This window comes from Amphiura filiformis, chromosome 13, assembly GCF_039555335.1.
Source record: "Amphiura filiformis chromosome 13, Afil_fr2py, whole genome shotgun sequence".
Lineage (NCBI taxonomy): Eukaryota > Metazoa > Echinodermata > Ophiuroidea > Amphilepidida > Amphiuridae > Amphiura > Amphiura filiformis.
Window position 1 is genome coordinate 64,081,049 of NC_092640.1, and position 22,064 is coordinate 64,103,112.

The 22,064-nt window shown below is 37.0% G+C and overlaps 2 protein-coding genes across 5 annotated transcripts in view; one reads left to right on the top strand and one right to left on the bottom strand.

Moving 5' to 3' along the window:
- Window positions 1-8,084, top strand: part of LOC140168640 (uncharacterized) — a 35,304-nt gene extending 27,220 nt beyond the window's left edge. For all 4 annotated transcript variants that reach the window (XM_072192043.1, XM_072192046.1, XM_072192045.1 and 1 more), the window contains exons 11-16: window positions 329-508; window positions 2,089-2,313; window positions 3,248-3,390; window positions 6,718-6,837; window positions 7,386-7,652; window positions 7,833-8,084. In XM_072192043.1, coding sequence (XP_072048144.1) covers window positions 329-508; window positions 2,089-2,313; window positions 3,248-3,390; window positions 6,718-6,837; window positions 7,386-7,442 — 725 coding nt within the window. In that variant the 3' untranslated portion in view covers window positions 7,443-7,652; window positions 7,833-8,084. The remainder of the gene's footprint in view (window positions 1-328; window positions 509-2,088; window positions 2,314-3,247; window positions 3,391-6,717; window positions 6,838-7,385; window positions 7,653-7,832) is intronic.
- Window positions 8,085-15,246: 7,162 nt separating this feature from the next.
- LOC140167834 (N-acetylglucosamine-1-phosphotransferase subunits alpha/beta-like) overlaps window positions 15,247-22,064 on the bottom strand; it is a 59,988-nt gene continuing 53,170 nt past the window's right edge. Inside the window, exon 29 of the mRNA XM_072191125.1 lies at window positions 15,247-15,717. Within this exon, the coding sequence (XP_072047226.1) occupies window positions 15,706-15,717 (12 nt within the window). The 3' untranslated portion in view covers window positions 15,247-15,705. The remainder of the gene's footprint in view (window positions 15,718-22,064) is intronic.

A 22,064-nucleotide genomic window follows, 5' to 3' on the forward strand; every position in this document is an offset into this window, starting at 1 on the left:
GCGCCATTCGGTGAACATTTATGGTATATGTGTCAGTTTACACATGGCAACAAGTTCCTACAGGAATCCTAATTTGTTCAAAGGTGATTTTGAGGAAAATTTTCAATATCAAAACTTCCAAATTTTAAACAAACGTAGCTGAAAATCACAACCAGGTTTTACATAACAGTCTCACCATGTTGAATTCAACATTTTTAACTAACAAACCAAAAGGCAAGCATGGGGGAAACAAAGATGGGACAACATAGTCTAACCCCACTTAAAGATGAGATGAATTTCCCTTCTCACGCCTTAGTAAACTATGTATCTATGCATTGTTTCTTCACAGGAGAGCGCCCTTTTAAGTGTCCTTTTGAGGGCTGCAATAAAACCTTCACCACATCCAACATCCGCAAGGTACACATCAGGACTCACACTGGGGAACGTCCTTACATATGTCCAGAGGAAAGCTGCGGCAGGGCATTCGCTAGTGCTACCAACTATAAGAACCACATGAGAATACACACAGGTGAGTTGTAAAGACTTCACAAAAAGTAACGCAGCTGTTATAAATACGTTTATTGATTCAACACTATTCACAAATATTTTATGATATTCACAAAATTTTAACATAAAAACACAGGTGGTTTATGCACACACATTTTGTTACCCAATTCGTTCAATATTAACAAAACAGCAATATTTCTAAAGGAAAAAAATCCTGATTTGAAAGTTGCGCTGTACACATAAAGCATTGTGGCATGTTAAACCTGCCATTATCTTGGATTTAAATCAATACACTTTGCTGCAACTTTTAAATTCAATGTTGTTAATATTGGGCAAATTGAGTATCAAAATGTGCGTACATATACCACATGTGTTTTTATGCTGTGAATACTATTAATAGTACTGAAGCTATAGACATATTTGTAATGACTGCATTACTTTTTGTGAAGTCTCTATATGGGAATAGCCCTGTTAAGTGCAGGCATGAGAATACATTTCAATGAAAAAATAGGACAAATGTGACCCGTTACAGCGAAAGGTACCTTATGTCAGCTGCTACATGTGTCTTATTTTCCACAATGTTGGCAGTAAATATCAAACAATCTAAAGTGGCGGCCAATTCAAATCATCCCCAAGTCAACGAGGTTCAGGAATGCCCTCTCATTGTGAATGGGTGGCTAATACATACCTAGATCAAATACAATGCTTTTGTTACCCACCACATGAATAGGGTTTAGCCAACTTAGTGAACAAAGACTGGAGCTGTATAACAAACAGTTCTATAGACATATGTACCAGCTTATTATTCTCTTCAACAATAGGATTATTGATTGGTTTAAGATGTGTTTGGCACTAGCAAATGAGATATATGTACCACCCGACTTAAAGTACCTTTTGCTGTAACGGGTCACAAATCTGGAAAAAAAGTGCTTACAAGCTGGCAAAATCACCAAAACAGGCTAGAATAATAAAAGCGTAGACATTTGGGAAACAAAAGAATTCTCATTCCTGATAGTGGAATAATGAGGGGAATAATGCATGCTAAGTGCTGCAAGCTTATCTTACCGGATTAAGTGCTTGAGTGATGGATTGATCAACTGATAGATTAACACCACTTACACACAGGTCACATCTGGGGATTTCCCATCCCTGCATATCCAAGTTACTGCTATGGCATGAGAATAGCATTAAATTATTCACAGTGCAAGTTATGAGTGAATTAGGCTATTCTGTTTGAAATCCATACACCCCTATAGAAGTCATGACCTTAATCTTCCACATAGGGAGTGTGAATTTCAAATGGGGTTACCTGAATAGGTGACTCCATTTGAAATCTACACTCCCTATATGGGATTCTAAGGTCATGTATTCCGTAGGGGATGTGTGGATTTCAAATGGAAGAGCCCATTTCATAAATGTGTATGAGGAAGTTTGAAATGTTTATGAAGGAATTATAGTATGTTTCTGTAATACCCGTATATCCATAATCATATATGGCGTATACACGCACACTCGCACAGCTCTCAATTATACATTGCGACTGCGATCTTATGAACCTGCAATTTTTATTTTTATTGTTTCTTAATTTCTTTCAACTTCCAGGCGAAAAACCGTATGTATGTACTGTAGCCGGGTGTGGCAAGCGTTTCACCGAGTACTCTAGTCTATATAAACACCATGTTGTGCACACTCACTCCAAACCATACATCTGCTCACACTGTGGCAAGAATTACCGTCAGACGTCTACATTAGCCATGCATAAACGCACAGCTCATGGGGATCTGGATGCGAACGCAGAGACGGAAGCTCTCCTTTCTGTGACACACGGTAATTTTTTTGAAATTTTTCCCTAATACATAATACCCTTAATTCCACCCTGTGTATGTACTTTATTCCATAAACATTATGGTAAAATGTACAGTGTGAAGGGTGTTGCATATCTTTTGGGAACTATAAGGCGACAGAAAAAAACCTTTTCTACTGACGGACAGACATGCCGAGTAGGGTCAATCGGTTGGTTTGGGGTTTTTTTCTGGAGAGGCTAAGTGACCCTAAGGCCTAAAAAAAAAAATTGTTTGATTGGCGTAACATAAAAATTTTATAGGGTAGGTAGGTCGGGATTCTTTTTTTTTTTTTACTTTTTAAGCTGTAAATTTCGTTTGATAAAGGCTTCGGAACTTTTTTTCTTCTTTTTTTAAATTAATTTATTTTTATTTATTTTTTAAAATTTAATTGTTTTTTTGCAAAAAAAAATTTAAAAAGTTAGGGTCGGGGATTTTAGGGTAGGTCGGGTTACGCCAATCAAATAATTTTTTTTAGGCCTAAATATTCACCGAAAGCTTGAAAAAAATTTGCAACAAATTTCAGTCAACGTCAATCCACAGTCAAAAAAGCTGGTTATAATTTCATACCGTAAAAAAAAATCCCCAAAATGCAAAATCTGGGTTGGTTAGGCCCAGGTTGTTTTTTTTGCCTATGTTAAGATGATTATCCAATTTTGTGTCTATATCTGTTCTCTATCTTTCTTTCCAAGTTTACAACTTTCAACAATCTTAAAATATTGGAGGTACATGTACATTGTTTGCCCTTCATGAACAATAAACCAAAATGAGGGATTTGGCATAGTGTTACTTTTGAGTTGGTACTCCATGGGTATAATCTTTTTGGATGATATTTAATTCTAGAGCAATCACTCACAGCCCTGCACAACTACATGTAGATCTGTGACTCATCACATCATTTTCTCCTTCCTCATTTTTAGTGAGTGGTCTCCCAAATGAAGGTCCACCAGATAAACGGCCTCGCATAGCATTCCAAATCACCATCAATGATCCTAGTAATGAGAATACCACAGTATTGCAGCCACAGGTATTGCAGACGACTACTGCGGGAACAACACTGCAGGTTGGTGTAGATTTCATGACTATGTTCAGCAGGGGTTCATGACCCCTTATGCTAATTTCATACTACCTGCCACTCTGATGATGATTTTGCTTGATTGCGCAGTCACACCAGAAATGGTAACGGTAACCAATCTGATATGTGACATGATCAAGGGTAATGAGTCGCATGTCGGCAATTTTCAATTAGAAGTTTTATACATCAATTTCTGGCAGTTTACGAATTCTACAGTTTGATACAAACCCCATCAAAATCGGAGATCTGGTTATAGAGTTATGAGCAATTTATCAATGGCTGAAACAAAAGAATTTGAACACTGTTTTGCCAATATCTCAAAATCAATATTAGCGACATCCGACTCATTCCTCTTGATCATGTTACATATATCGATCAGTCCACCACTCTGCCCAAAGCAGCAGAATGCTAGGAGTTGAATTCAAGTCAACTTGGGAGTGGCGCCGCTCTGATCTGACGTGTGAGAACAGGAAACAATTTTTGGCGGTGCTAAGCGGCAACATTGGCTTTCATAGTCATGCTGCTGCCGCTCAGTGGCACGCCGCTATACACTTGCAGAAAAGTACAAGTGGCATGATAAACCGTCAACTTGCTCAGTGGCAAGCGGCAGAAAGTATGAAACCAGCATTAGTCATGACCCTATGTAGTCATGACCCAAATGGGATCGCAAGCTTAAACTTGGGGTTGCTAGACTACCTAGAAGTGAATATGTGACACGATGTGGTCCATGGGGGCCAAAGGAGGCATTTTTGAAAATTGAGTTACTGTAATTATTACATTATACATACAATAGCTAGGCTATCATTTACTGAAAACACCAAAGGTCTAGCATACTTGGTTCTAAAGTTATGAAGTTTTTTGATGTCTATTTTCTTATGTATTTTATTGTTTTTATTCCATATTTTTACCTTTATCTCAGTTTCAAATTTGCCGCCTTTGGCCCCCCATGGAGCAGATCGTGTCACATATGACATACGACCCAGGTCCATTTTACTCAACTCCACTTCACTCAACAAAGCTTCATAGTCTCAAAATCAATCGTTACTTAAAACGCATTGTATAATTCTAGTCACTAAAATGACTTACAATTGGTACCCTTCAAAAGGAACAGGGATTCACTACATGGACCCTTCGTAAGGTTACGTCTAGTAAAAGGCTATTAGTAAATTACGAATGGTTACTAGAGTTATGAAGGGTTAAAAGTTAGTAAAATACACCCCAGGTGGTCTAACTTTTAAAGAAATTTCATGCATCCTCTTTTTATGACATCTTTCAGTATATATCCACGAAAAAAGCTTATTCCCAAAATTTCAGTTGATTCCGATTTTGCATATGCGAGTTATGCATGATTATGTGTTTTACACTGCTCCATAGGCCACTGTTGTAATTTCGTTCTGTATACTAGGAAATTCAAATTTGATGATATTTTTACATAACTAATGAATCTGCAATAATGTTTTTGTACATAAACATTATGTAGCCAGAGGTTTCCAGTGGTATAAAAATCTAAACTTTTTGGAGATAAGGGGGATGAGGCTGTGGATCATGAAATGCCCTTTTAAGAAATCAAGTCATATTCTAATGTACGTTAGGAACTTCTTATGCAACAGACATGGGGAAGATTTAATACTCAAAAATTTCTAATATTTCTTGAAATCCCCTTGTTGCATGATTATGGTTTGCTTGGAATCAAACTCTATCTTGGATGTGTTTATAATCTTTTTGTGAACAGTTTCTCAATTCAACATGGTGAGATTGTTATATACGGCACCAAAACCAGATTTAATACCTCCTCAAATATGAGTGCCCCCCCTGCATCTAATAATACCTCCTCAAATATAGACTATGCCATAGTCGAATTTTATTTAAAATATGTTATTATTAGTCATGATGAACCCATTTCATTGAACTCAAAATTATACTGATGTTTATTAAAATTAAAGTATTCAATAGTAAAATGGTAAAGAGTTAAAAATATCAGATGATTAGTGACAATAAAAGTAATTGAATGCAACATTATCTTGCATAATTATAATGGCTCACTTTAATACTGAACAATTCTGATTTTGGAATCTACCAGTTTATTGATAGTGAACCCCGAAAATTCGACTATGGACTTTGAATTGTAAGCAGAACTTTACCCCCTGGACTTTGCTCTCTAAAAACACACTGTCAAGCATACTTGTTTATCAGTCCATTAACCAAAAGTACGCGCTAGATGTTTGATGAGAGATTAACTTTCAGCGTCAACACAAAAGCGCCGCAAATACCACAGACAGTTGTATGCGGTGTAGTTAATGGTAATGGCGCGGGCCCAGAAGATTTAAACCATAGCGAGATATGGGCGACCAATCACACGGCAGATCCATTTAAAGATGCATTACATCATGGCCAATTTTAGTTAGGCCAGAAATTGGCCTAACTCTCCATAGAGCCCCGTGTTAAGAAATCTTAACCGCAAGGCAAAGTCAGTAGTCTACCTCAAATATGACACAGGTGGAAATGAAGCTGAAACTGATAATATTAATAATTATATTTTCTCAGGCATGTATCCTCTGGATCCTCGCATTTAATATTTAATGTCTCATATTGACTGATGTTCTGCCAGGACACAGCAGATAGGCCACCCTCTCTATTTATAATTAAAATTACATTGGCCGTGAGACATTTTCGAGAGAATAAAATCATTACATGTTCAATTCGCCGGTAGATCCGCCATGAGCTGTTGTGGCGTGTGGTGGTGAGCTATACGACATGTAATCGTTAGTGCACGCCAGTGCTGTACGGTGCGACCATTTTAGGCGCATTGGCGACTAGATTTTTTCTGATGCGACCAAACCTTCAATCCCTGGCGCCAATGGCGACCAACTGTTGAAGCTTCTAATCGCCAGCAAATGCAAAACATGTACATAACATAGCATTCAATAGTACAAATGTATGGCTATTATAAATAGCATTTATCATGATGTGTTGATGCGGACTTTCTGGTAACATATAGGCCTACACTGTACATGTTGTGTATGGACTATGGAGTAGTGCTTGGAATATGATGAGTTGGCGCCTCAGTTTTTTTACTTGGGAGCAAAATTTGGGCGCCTAAATTTATAAAGTTAGGAGCCATTGGCTCCTCAATCAGTTTTTGCACCGTACAGCACTGGTGCACGCTGGTTCGAATCCGAACGGTTCTGATTTTTTTATAATGCCAGTTTGTCTGAGCTCTGTTTCTTTAATATTAATAATTAACAAGCTAATTTCACATTGTTGTTGTTACTCGATACATACTAACTGCATTGTGCAATAATTCAATCTATCCAGGATGCATCACATGTTGTTAGTGGCGAGACCATCACCATGGTAACACCAGTAGATACGGAGGCAGCCATGGCGGCCATCAAAGCAGCTGCAGAGGAAACATCTCTACAGGTTGTATCAGAGGTAAGTCTGCCATAGGATTTGCTCAAATGTTGACTACTCTCAATTAGTGCTCTACGCGGCAATCCAAAAAGTACCCCGGCCCGATTCGGACTGACAGCAAAATTCAAAATTTACGGGCGGGATTGATCGTGGAATATCAACAGTTAAATCGTTGAAACAGGTCGGGTGTCCAGTGGTGGCACCGCATGGGGGGTCAGAACTATTCCCCACAGTTGCCCCCAGTAAAAACTCAAAATTTTTCCACTTTTTGCAGGGATTTTGCACTACCACAGTCATACCACACACATATACACTGCTGGTGTATCTTAGATTAGTCAATTTACTTGTGGGGAAATAATTGGAAATGTGAATTATATAATGGCAAAACTTGTTTTGTATTGTCAAATTTGTATAATTTGTATATCGTTAAATCACAAGGTGAAAGGTGAATTGTTCCATTGCACTTACTTGAGGTACCTCTGCCCCCAACCCCAGCTCATCTCTCCCCTGGCCTGAGCCTGTATACATGTTGGGTTATTCATTTATGTTTCATTTCTGTCTCATTTTAGAGTCAACTCCAAGATGCTATAGTAGCAGCAGGTGTACAGCAAGAAGCAGCCAACTAGGGTGGCAGTTGAAAAATCATTGCTTGCATCCATTGTAACTGAATATAAGCAGAAATATGTAATGAGAGTCAATTACAAGTGTCGGATAGATGACTAGAGAATTATCCGATTCTCACAGATATAAAACGAACTCACCTGTGGGTAGCGTTCAACTCGCATCAGCTAGGCCATTTTCAAACCCAACTTGTCATGTGAGGGTACTATTGAGAGGTGCCATCTGAGACAGAAGAGATTTGAAGATATGTGGAATCCACATACCTCCATTGACCATAATATTCCACCAGGGAGTGTGAATTTCAAATGAAGTTACCTGAATGGGCGACTCCATTTAAAATCTACACTCCCTGTGTGGGAGATTAAGGTCATGTCTTTTGAGGGTATTTTTGAGAGGTGCCATCCGAGACAATTACACCCAGAGGTTCTACAGAAGAGATTTGAAGATATGTTGAATCCACATACCTCATATGGAAGATATGACCATGATATTCCACCAGGCAGTGTGAATTTCAAATGGGGTTACCTGAATGGGCGACTCCATTTAAAATTCACATTCCCTGTGTGGGAGATTAAGGTGTGTATGGATTACAAATGGATTATTGCCATTTGTGAAATGCATTACAGGAGGATCCCATTAGCATGTGCTAAAATCATGCGAATGGTATAGGGCCTATATATTTTGTCCTCCATGGTCGACACACAAAGGCGATGGAGTCTTTGCTTGACTACAAAAATGTAAGGTATTTATTAATCAAAAAAATGTCTGCATTGTCTTTTGGATGTGTGTATATAAAAAGTGGTGTTGGGCCAAATCTTCAAGGTACCAGTGCATATTGGAAATAATGAGATTTGTACAAGTTAATTATGTCAATCAGGTTTAGACCAGTGAATTATACCTAACTGCCATGGACCTCTATCATATGTGACCCGTTTTGACAAAACCAGGAACAAGTCACATTTTTAACATTAATTTTTTAACATTTTATTTGAATAAAAATGTAAGCATGGGACGATAAGTTTCAAAATGATACCAAAATTATATACATAGCATCAATACTTTTCAAGATATGGATGATTTTGTAAATGATACCTTGATATATTTGCCAAACTGGTAATCTGAGTAATGGGCTAATTAGTTTCCTGCTTTACACAGGATTTAATAGGGATTATCATAGTTCAACTGTCAATTATTGATTAAATAAACCTCTTTTTAATAAGTACTTTCAAGGATTTGAAAGTCCACTCAGTCCCAAGGTCAAGTACCATGAAATTCAGAATTCCAAAATTTGATTTTTTTTATGGGAATGTCATCTTTAAATGCCTATAACTCAAAAACATGCCTGGCGACTTGTTCGGGGTTTTGTTGGAGCTGGTCACATATATTATCCTTTGTTCCTTCCCATCAATTAACAATGGATATCAATGATTAGAACAATTGATATCAATTTATAATGTGTATGGCTGTAGCTGTAGAACAGCCACTAATTTTAAGCAATTCATGGGCTCAAAAGTCTTGTCGTAGGTAATATTATTAGGGGATTTGTAGTTCCATAATTCGGCAGTGGCAGCGCCAATTTCCCCCACCCCACACAGTCCTCCCAGTCAAAATAAGAAGTCTGAAAATGTTCAACTTTTTGGACAAAATTTAAGATTTTTCTCCCCAAAACAATCACTCCCCCACTCTTGGTGCTGCCACTGCACTATTGTACTTCAGGTAAGCTGTGTATTGGTCTATTCCAGTTGAAATCCATACAGCCCACATGGTAGACATGACCTTAATCTCCAACAAATGGATTTCACATAGGGAGTCACCCATTCAGGTAATCCCATTTCCCAATTTCAAATGGGATTACCTGAATGGGTGACTCAATTTCAAATCTACACTCCCTGAGTGGGAGATTAAGGTCATGTCTTCCATAGGGGGTGTATGGATTTCAACTAGAATAGTGACAAACAAGAATCCTCATTGGGCTATTTCAGTTGAAATCCATACACCCCCTATGGAAGACATGACCTTAATCTCCCACAAAGGGGGTGTAGATTTCAAATGGACTCACTTATTCAGGTAATCCCATTTGAAATTCACACTCCCTGTGGAAGATTTTAGTCATGTCTTCCATAGGGGGTGAGTTTGTGACAGAAACAAGAGATGAATGCAATTCTCATTTCTGTGATGTGTTATTTATATTAAATTTTCAAGAGTAATGACATAAATTTTCGTAAAAATTTTGTGACAATGATATGGGATGAAATGAAACCTCTAGGTCAAGGTTTCTTTATAGGCGGCAGTCGGACCAATGGTGTTTGGCCCATGAGCAGCTCCAAAATGTACAGTAAACATAGCAAAACAGGATGTATTTGACCTCAAATACAGATCTTTGTTTGGCCCTCCATGGCCCATGAGCAAATAATTGAAAATCCCTGCTCTACAGTATTTTGCGAAGACCTATCGCACAGGCCGACTGATCGTAAAATGATGTCTGCGTCACGCAATGATACGCAGACTGATTGCCAAATATAAGGTGCTGATGTGATGACTATGTAATTCAGTTGGCCAATCAGAACTCAACTTCATGTTTGCGCCATAAACTGCGCCAAATCAGGCAGGTTTAGAGTTGCATGTTGCTGACCTGGCCTCTATTTGGATGACTCAGCGGCAGAAAGACGCATCTCCATTAGGCTAAAAAACATGAGTTCGGCCATCAATGCCCGGTCTGTCCTTGTAATTTATTAAATTTTTGCCTAAGTCACAGGCCATATCAAAGTCATGTGCATCAGTTATGTATTAATCACCCTAATCTTTTCTGATAATTGCTTGTAATTTGTCTCATTATCATTTGTGCCCATCCACCACAAACTGGTCGTAAAGTCAGCATTTTCCATTTTGAGATACAATCAAAAATAGTATATGGATTTCTATGTAAAATATATTAGGAATTTGACCTTTGATGAACCACAACTTCACTTCCAGATGTCCGATGAAGCTGGTTGAGGTGTCATTTTAAAGCTAAAAATGCATTCTTTCAAACTCTGCAATAAACAGAAAATGGTCTAGAGCCGACTTTACTACCACTTTGTGGTGGATGGTCACATTTGTTCTTGTCCAACGATTTGTGAATAAGTATGTTCATAAATGCATGCTTGAAACACAATTGCCACCTTTGACCTGTTTGATCAGAGAATGAGCCATGCAATATTAATTGAACTGTTCCATTTGAAATCCATACACCCCTATGGAAGACATGACATTATTATCTCCCACACAGGGAGTGTAGATTTCGAATGGAGTCACCCCAGGAGTCACCCATTCAAGTAACCCCATTTGAAATTCACACTCCCTGAGTAGAAGATTAAGTCATGTCTTATGGATTCAGTTGGATTTGCCCATTACCAGTTTCAAGTGGCAAGTTTCATGTGAAAGTCCACGACCCCAAGTTTTGAGCATGTGACCCCAATTTGTGTTTGCAAGCTAGTTGGGAATCACTAAGTGTAAAATTGCAATTAAGCTTACATTAAGGGCTTGGGTATGAACGTTTGGACAGTATTTATTGTGGGACATTAGAGCACATCAGACATATCGAATTGAATTCTGAATGCGAAGAATGTCCTTGTGATATCAACTAATTTTGATTTTTGAAATTAGCAATGTAATACACATTTTATGGCAAATCATTAAAAATTGATATTTTGATATTTAACAGTACTTGAAGTAAACTTTATAAATCTGATGATTTGTACTTAATAGGTTTTTTTGGGGGAAAAATCCATATCTTCAATCCGAAAGGTCAAAATTTTCAATTGATCGTCGGCTTTTCCACCCAGCTACATACACTTTCAGAATATATCATTAGATTTATAAAATTTACTTCGAGGACTGTTATCAAAAATGTGAAAAATATCAAATTGTAATAATGCAATTCGATATGTCTGATGTGCTCTCATGTCGCACAAAAATACTGTCGAAACGCTTAAAACGCTCATTCCAGATCCCGTAAGCAAGCTGTGTATTTGATGTATCGGTCTGTACAGTATTCTGTAAAAGTGTAAAATCTTGGTTTGTACTTAATTATTGTGGTTAGTGTAAATTATGAAAGAAATTCTCGTATAAAAAAGATTACGTGTACACATTTTGTTCAATAATAGATATGAAGAAAATAAAATAACTCATGTGAATATCTAAAAAATAAGTTGTCTCTAATTTGTAGTGGCATTTATTAATCTGAATGATCGAGAAATTAATGATTGAAGTTTCGTGCAATTTGGAAGTTGCAAATTCAAACAGATCATAACACAAGTTGATGGTGGTCAGCGTATGCACGCAGTTTGGTTACTGACAGTAGGCTTTTCAATCTGGAGAGCATTTTGTGTGGTTAATAACCATTAAAACACATTACACAGTAAATGATGTCACTACTTTTTGAATCGCACCAATATCATTCACTCATTAATTAACATGTTTTCCTAGATTTAGGCCTCTGATCCTAACCAAACTGAAACTCTCTAAATCAGCCCAAGTTATCACAGAACCTGTGCAGCCGGTCCCTGTGTGAATGCAGCTTTTGTCAGGTGTGTCTCTGACTTCATCAGGACTGACTTTAGCTTCATCTGAATCCTGAAAGGAAACATATCTGACAAAAGCTTGACCCCTCGCATAGGGACCGGCTGCACCGGTACTGTGAAGAACTTATCAAAATAACTAACTGTTTAGCTTTTGGAATTGGATAGCAACGTTTGCACAGTATTTGGGGGGGGGGGGTCCGGAGAGCACATTAGGCATATCAAATTGCATTCTAAATACGAGGAATGTCCTGATGATATCAAATGATTTTTTTTTTGTAATTCAGGATATCATACAAATTTTATGGCAAATTTTTTTAATTTGATATTCTTAAAATTTTTGGTATTTAACGTATTTGGTCCTCAAAGTAAACTTTATAAATCTAAAGATATGTACTTAAAGTGTATGTAGCTGGGATGAAAAGCCAAGCATCAATTGAACATTTTGACCTATCAATCATATTGAAGATATACAAAGACCAAATTGTTTTTGGTGTTTTTGGAAAAAAATCTATATCTTCAATACAAAAGGTTGAAATATTCATGATGGACGGCTTTTCATCCCAGCTACATATACTGTAAGTACATATCATTAGATTTATACAATTTACTTCGAGGACTCGTGGAATTAAAAATATCAATTTTTAATCTTTTGCCATAAAATGTGTATTATATGTCTGATGTGCTCTCAGGGCCCACAAAAAATATGTGGAAACGTCACTATCGGAGCCATTAAGTTGAAATGTGTTGCACCAACTATACATCACCAATACACAACCATCTAAATATAAAGCAAACAAACACACACAATGATCAGTGATAAAATTTATTATTTACAACATGATTGAAACAATTATTTACATGCAAAAGGTCCATGTAACCAAACATGATAATATTTATTTAATAAATAATGACCCGTGAGATAATTAAATGTATGGAAATTATACTCATTGTATACAACAAAATAGGCATTATTTTGTATTCTTAAGGGTATACAATGTATCGTTGATCGATGCAGCAGAAAAAAACGTAGTTCACAGCATTCTGCGAATGGTAGTGAGCTTAGCAAAATTTATTGCTCAATTCATAGCGAGCGTGTAGAAGAATTCAAATATCACAGATATACTTTGGTAGGTTCTGTGGTTCTGAGAGGGCTGAAACAACAACACATTTGTACAACGTACATAACTCATTAACATCAATAAATTAAGCAAGTTTTCAAAGTGTATGATTTGTAGAATGAACTTTTGCAAAACACCAAAGTGTTATTTTTCAATAATATATTGATTCAGATAATGAAAATCAGGTGTTTTTTTTTTGCTGCTTCGACCAACAATACCTTGTATACCCGTAACCTCATGAATAAATTCATATTTCATTATTCATCCGGGCAAAATGTTTATATTTTTCACAATACCCTCATAAGTGCAGTTCGCACTTAGGCCTAAAAAAATGTTTGATTGGCGTAACATAAAAGAAAATTAGGGTAGGTAGGTAGGGTTTTTTTTTAATTTTAAAGCTGTAAATTTTTGTTATGGGTGTGTGTGTGTGTGCACCTTTGTAAGTTGGGGTGAAGAGGGGTGTGTCTGTCTGTGGGTAGGTGGGGATGTGTGTTGAGATGTAAGGTTATAAAACATCACATTAAAACTGCGTAATGAGCTTTTTACAACAAAATGTATTATATGTATATAGAAAAACAAGAAAATTAGCATTTTCAAAAGTAAAAACATTATGCTCTAGGAATGCTGATATATAAATCAATATAATAATGGTTTTCCTTTACAAAAAACTAAAGTCTTTTATATACAAAAGGGTAAGGTACATAACAGGAGTATGTTTCTTAAAACATACTAGAAGTGAATTTTGACACAAGCAAGTGAAAAGAGCAAACAATACCAAGTTTGTAAATGTTGAGGAACGTTAGGAATAGACATCTACAATAGTTTTTAAAACTATATAGTCAACAACAGTCACTTTTTGAATAGAATTTGCATTCTCTAACATCAGTGGTGTAAAGCTGTTTGTAAACTGACTAATAATTCTGAAATTCTTGAATTAAAAAAAAAAGCAAGAAACTTGTCCGCAGTCGACACCCGCGCGGAGAGTGTTAATTGCAACATAATCCTCATTCAAGAGAGAGACTTTCAAGGTTTTTATAGAGCACACAAACCACATTATAGTAGGTTTACTTTTGATGCTCATTCTCTTATTGCAAAACAGTAAGACTTGCATTGGGATATTACAGTTGATATCCCTATGGAAGACATGATCTTAATCTTCCACACAGGAAGATCTTTTAAGATTAAAATCTTCCATGCATTTGCCATTCACATTCTTCCATTCAACTCAATTCACTAAAGTTTGGCTTAATCGCAAAGTAATCCTTATTCAAGAGCTCGACGACTTTCAAGGTTTTTTATAAAGCACACAAACCACATTATGAATAATTCGTTCACTTTTGTGTTAATAAAAATTAAATTATGATCTGAAAAATCATTCTCTAATTGTTTATTGGCTTATTCCAGTTGAATCCTTACACCCAATATGGAAGCCATGACCAAAATCTTCCACACAGGGAATGTGAATTTCAAATGGGATTTCCTGAATGGGTTACGCCATTTCAAATCTACACCCAATGTGGTAGATTAAGAAGGTCATGTCTTCCATAGGGGGTATGGATTTCAACTGGAATATCCAATTTCTACCACCAGGGACTTTCTTTTGTGAGCGCGAGAGCAATTGCTCTCTACTGCTCTCCTTAAATCTGATATAGGAGAGTGATTTTTAGCTCTCCTTAGTTGACCATTCTCTCCTTACATTCTATTGTAAATGCTCTAAATAGCTCGCCTTGAAGGCTTCAGAAGAGCTACTTAATGCTCTCCTGCAAATCCCAAAAGATAGTCCCTGTACCACATAAGTTACAGACGGTACTCGCATATTTCAACAGCACCAGCAAGTCCATGCAAACAATTTTTATATTTGGAACAAAATGTATGCTTCACCTCAATAACATTTTTTGGTCCAACTTGCAAACAAGTACCATATCAATTCTAAGATCATCCAGGGCCGTCGTAACCAGGGCGTACATGGTCACCCCACTTTTTGGCATGGGAAAAAAACAAATCATGATAAAAATAATTATTATTAAGAAAAAAAATGACTTGCTCAATGATTGGCAGTAAAGAACTTAAAATAGTTTTAAGAACTTTATGTATACCAAATTCATTTTAAAAATTCTAAATTTGGCTTTCTGCGGCTTTCATTGGCTTTCTCTAAATTTCCAATAACAAGTTTTAAGCAGCACATCATGTATGCCTATACATGTACACTACAAGATTCTTATTGCAGCCACCTGGTACACACATAGTACCAACACAGTACCAATGCTGTTACTGCACAGGACCCACCAGACGTGGTTCTGCACTGGTACTACACTTAGGCGCATTATAAATGCTGTGTTACTTACTCCCTTGGAACTGCACAGTACCAGCCAATGGTGTACCTGTGCATGCAGCCCCAATAGGAACCTTGTAGTGCATGTGACAGCACCAGTCGAGCCCCACGTACACCCACACCATATGGCCGTCCTACTTTGTCCACTTTCCCACGGCCCTGAGATAATCCATACTTACTGTGTACACTACACATAAATTAGATTGTCTACAATTAGAGGCTACAATTCCCAGAAGACATATTAGTACATGTTGTGTTACTTGGTCTCCTGGAGGAAGAAAACAAATAATGAAAATCCTGTTATGCCTAATGTCAAAATATTCTATCAGTGTTTAAAAACATTTGATACTATGATCAGCTCCTAATAGGTGACAATTATTCAGTTTTGTTAGTGTTACTACGCGAGTCGCAAGCTCAAGCAATTCGCAAAGGGTAGTTGGCATAGGTACTGCGCCAAGCTGGTGTACGCCATTCTATGCACGATGTTGTGAGTCCCGCCTAAAATCAGCTGATCAGAGTATAATAAAAAGAAAAATTTCTTTTTGAAAGTACTATAGTAGCAATAATAGTTAAGATACTTTAGTATTCACATACGAGGGGCAGTCAGTATGTTTTAAGAGTTGACTCGTGACGTCATTTGTGGATCGTTTTCATGGCATTTCTCAATGATGACATAAACACTGTACCTTTGTCTTTCAAACAACCCATGTAAAAATTCTATCACACACATGATTACGTAACAGCATTAGCATAAAATCAATGGTCTAGAGTCACCTAGTGAAATTGAGGCGTTTTTGTTAAGGGAAATAAGAGGCTGAAATGAGGTATCGTTGTATTTTCTATATTTTCTCGGGAATTGAGCAATGGAGAATGCTGCATTTTGGCAGAGTAATAGAACACAAACTACCAGTTCATTAAACCATGTTTGTTGGGCTGTAAAGGTTTTAGTACATTTAAAATGCGTGGTCAAATATGTCTTATTTTTGACAAAAACGAGGCTTTTCTTTCTTTAAAAATCTTGATATTACCAAAAATAGCAAACGTGGAAATTTAATTTTTCTTGCCAGTTCTGTTGACTAATCTCCAAACATTTAAGCGGGAGTCTCCTAGAAAATATTTGAATCTGTGATTAAAATATAACTGTTATTGTACCATTGTTACATTTATACAAAAAGTAGTGGTACAAAGAGAGAGGCCATCGTTTGAATGAGAAATTTATTTTTAAAACTTTTCTGTTCATTTCAGGTTGAGATCATCCATAAAAATTCATATGAATATTTAAATTACAATTTTCATAGCATTTTGTAATATTTTAGGTCCTATTTACATGGAATTGAGCAATTTTCGTGCATTCCCACCATGTTGTATCGGTCATCCCACCTGCGCATGCACAGATTGTTGTTTCATTTGCACCAGTTATCATCGCACTGAGTACCAGCTCTCACTCGTGACCAGTCATTATATTTTAGTCTGTTTCATTTTGGAGATAATTAATGTCCTTTGTAATAACTGCTTTTTCATTTTCGCAATTTTTGCAGAATAATTTTGCTTCCATTCAAGCCCTAAAGTTGTTGAAGTTTCCAGACGTCCCATTTTCACCAAAGTTTAATGGCAAGTCTCATATTTTACCAAATGCCAGCGGAGGACCTAGTGTTTATTTCTGCCCAAAACTAGCCATATGCACCTTGTACTTTTGCTGTTTTCGGACATTGTAATAAACACATGCTTTTTTTGTAATTTAAAAGGCCCGCCTTTTTACGTGATTTGGCAGTGTCCCTAGTACATTGATTTTATGCTAATGCTGTTACGTAATCATGTGTATGATATAATTTTTACATGTGTTGTTTGAAAGACAAAGGTACAGTGTTTATGTAATCATTGAGAAATGCCATGAAAACAATCCACATATGACGTCACGAATCAACTCTTAAAACATACTGACTGCCCCTCGTATATCACAACCTGCATCATTTCGTATAATATATGCGATTGCCATAAATTTACGCTACACATGGCACTACTATTATTCTGATCATTAATATGTTCCCTACATGTAATTTGGACCATATACAGCAGTCCAATGACCTCTAACCTTTCCCAAAATAATTGGAATCCAATTTATGTTACTACACATTGCGAATTAAAGTCTGCGTAAGACTGGGTCAATACAAATCATGAAAATAGACATGCACCTTATTTTTTTCAAGGTATATTAAAGAACAATAAGTACAAATATCATTGGTTTATCAACAAATGGGCTGTTCCCGTTGAAATCCATACACCCCCTATGGAAGATGTGGCCTTAATCACCCACAAAGGGGGTGTAGATTTCAAAGGGAGTTGCCCACTCAGGGGTAACCCCATTTGAAATTCACACTCCCTGTGTGGATGATATAAGGTCATGTCTTCCATAGAGGATATACATTTCAGCTGTAATAGCCCAACAAATAAATAACTGTACAAAGTTATAAAAAATAATTACACACCAATAACCCACACAGATTAGATCAGATCAGTTTACTTTAGTTCAGTTTATACTGATAATAATATTCAACCACCACTGTGGTCTATACATACTACTGTTCAGTGTTTTAGATAGCGATTTCTGAAGAAAATTTCTGTATTATAGAAAAGCTGCTTATGGACTAAATCCTATTCATACACCCCTACAGGGATGTAGCTATAAGGCGGGCGGCAGAGCCTGGCAATTAGATTTAGAGCCCACCACTGATAAACAATTTAAGCTCTAGCACCCAGCACTCAAGTGTCAAAAATTGCAACATTACATCAAATTTGGCCAAGTTTAGACAATTGTCAATTTCTCAAAAAAATCCCTCAAATACGACCCGACACTAAAAATCCTCTAGCTACAATCCTGCACTCCTATATCAAATCAGCCAATCAAAAAAGCAGTTAGAAAAGTATGCGGAGTGCACTGATTGCGTATAATGGCACTCCGTGTACTTCGCGCAGTGCTTTCGCACACCTTTGTGTCGTGCAGGATTTATTCATTTTTCTTGCAGGTGCATTCATATTTGTTCATATTTTCCAACTTTCTTATTGCCAATTTTGTTATAAAAATAGCAAAAATCACTTTGATTTTTCAAGCACATCGAGCATGATGTCGCCAGTGTGTGATCACTTGTGGTGTTTACCGCACACAGCATCTTTTTAACTAATTTTTGAAGACATTCCATCTGCTGCTGCAAGGTCTATGCAGAAAAGGCTGGTAGTGAATCCCAAAATAATTTTCACTAAAACTGAGATTACACTCACCATGGTCATGGCCACTGCACACGCTTGAAACCATGTCACACAATAAGCCCTTTTGCAATTTCAGAAATCTCGGACTTCACATCAACCGCGCATCACTGTTCGAGTCTTATTGAGAGACAAACAAGCCAATCTCCTCCACTGACAAAGCGTGTGATGAACCACGCCTGAAAGGGATTTTAACTTTCCTGTTTTCTCACTAGCAATCGCTAGCTAGCTCATCAATTCTTTCCTTGCCTTCTGCAAGTGTTCAGAAGAAATCAAGACCAAATAATATGCAACAATTGTAATGCTCTTTTCAACGTGCAAAGTTCACCCTCATTTAAATACTGTGGTGAGTCCACAATGTTCATCTCCCGAGCATATGACCCACAATGCACTTTGAACTGAGACTGTGAAAGGGCTCATATACCACTACCCATGTTTTGAGTATCAAGCGTGTGCACTGGCGACTCAATTCTGGTGCAAAACATATAGGAATGTGAATATAGCATATTTAAAGACAAACATTTCCACTGGTATAAGAGCATTTGATGTCTCAATCATTACCTGTTTTCTCTCTTATTAATGCCCCAGGGGCAAAACAAAAATGCTCCGAAGGGTACATTTATTTGAAGTGAATTTTCTAAGAATTTTCAATGAAAAAAACTCGCTGGTTTGAAATACAACATGGTGGTGCCAAACAGGGCTAATTATTATCGGTTAATACTTCGAAATTAGATCTGTAAGTGCATTTTTATGCAAGAATGTCATGCCAGTTTTAATCTTACCATGCTTATGCTTTCAAAAAAAGATGGGGATGTTTATTGGGGGCATTATCATGGGGTTGCCAAACCGAGATTTCAGTAGCCCAATTAGGCGACTTATGAAGATTTTACCATGCGACTTTTGACAATTTCCTGTCCCATAGAAACCAATGGCTAAGAACAAATTTGGGCGACTTTTCAACATTGGCTTTCGATAGTTTCCTGCCCCATAGAAACCAACGGTAAACAGAAAAATTGGGCGACTTTTTGATTTTTTGACCTGCGATTCGGGCTGAAATTTTTTGGCAACCCTGATTATACGAGAGAATACAGTATTTAGGGCCCATACCTTTTTACTAGTGTGCAACCTTCCCCAGCCAAGCTGCAGCTACAAATGCTTATGCTCTCATTGAATGAGGGGTTCCCTAGCCAAGGTGGGGAAAGCTGCACACTGGTATTTAGGTGTGGGCCCTTAGAGAAAAAAACAACATCAGAAAAGAAAGAAACCAGACCAAAAAGCAGGAGTATCGATCACCCTGACCCCATATTACACAAACCACACATAGTACAAAGTATGAAATTGAAATAGTACAAAATGGCTAACTACTAATAATAATATAATATACCACTGTTATATGTGGCCTAGACTTGGCAAAATACATCACATGTCGACTGCTCGGTGCCAGCAGTGAGTAAGTACAATAGCTGCCATGTGTAGATGAGTACAATATACTGCATGTAAATTGCCAAATGTTCACAGGGCAACTATTGCACTTACCCACTTCTGGCACTGAGCAGTCTATGTATATAATGGAAATAGACATATCACATGAGAACTGAACAACAATAATGTAAACATTCAGAATTTTTTTCTTGTAAGTTTTTCTTCAAATAAACTTATAATGATTTTGTGCCTACAGCTGAATTTGCTGTGTTTGTTCATAGGCAAAAACAAAAGCACAAATTAATTTATCTCACTTGCTACGTATACTTTTGAGCTCGACTTTTGAGCTCAATTTGTCTAAATTTGCTCTTTCATTGTACACGCTTGAAAGAATTACAGCATCAATATGTTTCTATTGAATTGACCAATATCAGCCTTCTTTGTAACGATCATGAAGTAAAAAAATACACAATGCATGGCTTTAAACCACTCTACCTCTACAACATGGTTTACAAATCACTTGGTCAAGACCCTTCACTGGTACTGAAAACTGGGGGTTCCGAGAAGAGCCAGGAAACAATACCTTTGTCAGAATACTGTATTGTTTGTAATAAACGCCGGGGGCGTTGCGTTTTTCCAAAAGGGGAGCGTTTATTGAAGGTGAATTGTCAGTGAAAAAAACTTAAAAATCGGGTTAAATTTCCCGATGGTGCTCCTGTAGAAAAGAGGGATTTACGGCTATACTAATGGCGACGCCCATGGAAAATATCATTTTCGTGGTAAATGCATCAAAATTACACTCGTAAGTACATCATCAAGCAAGAATCTAGTGAAATTCTACCATAATTAGGCAATGGAATGGATGGAAGTGTGAGTCATAACAGGTTTTGTCCATGCAATTTACCGATCGTCCCTGACATTAAGACTGACTGACTGATGCCAGTTTTAAGCTTACTCACACGATATAGCATGGATTTTTTGTCAATTTTTCACAGAAAAATTGGAGGGGGGCGTTTATTAGAGGGGAGCGTTTATTACAAACAATACGGTACTCAGAGTTAGCCTAGTATCAAGGCAGGGATTTTACAGCTTATGGAATAAAGCTGTAAAATCCCTCAATGAAGTCTTGACAACAGGCTAACTCTGTGTAGGCTTACATGAAGGATATAATCAGAGTTAGCCTAGTATCAAGACAGGGATTATAAAGCTTATGGAATAAAGCTGTATAATCCCTCAATGAAGTCTTGACAAGATATGTAATAATCGGATTAACTACCACAGCAATAGATGAATACAATTTTTAAATAGATTGCCCTGCACTACAAGCATGTTGCACTCATCACCTGTTTATGTCTGCAATCAAAGATTGAATACAATACCGCTCTTTTCAAAGATACTAATCTTACAGGTGCGAGTGATTATCATTCTTTGACTTCTATGGTTCAATGCACAGGTACCGCATGAACGTTGTAGTGCAGGGCGATCTATTCAAAAATTGTATTCATCTATTGCTATGGTAATTAATCCTGTTACATCAACACTTCAACAGCAATAGGCTAATTTCATGTATGCTATCATGAAGGATACATAGGTTTATGAATCAAAGTTTTAACTTCAACATTACACTATTTTCACTAACCTGAAACATTTACACTAGCTCGACTAGTGTCTTCAGCAGATGGTGATGCAGTGATGATATCACCAACTGCTGAAGACGCTAGTCGAGCTAGTGAAATCGTTCCAGGTGAGCGAAAAATAGTGTAATGTTGAAGTTAAAAATTTACCACTACGTATGAATATCCACTCATATACCTATAGGATTGTTTTCAAAAAATAGTTGGGAAACTCTGCTCTATACAAGCAACAAACCACACTAACTTCTGTCACAACTTCTTATAATTACTAGTTCCTCAGTTTCACACTTACTGAATT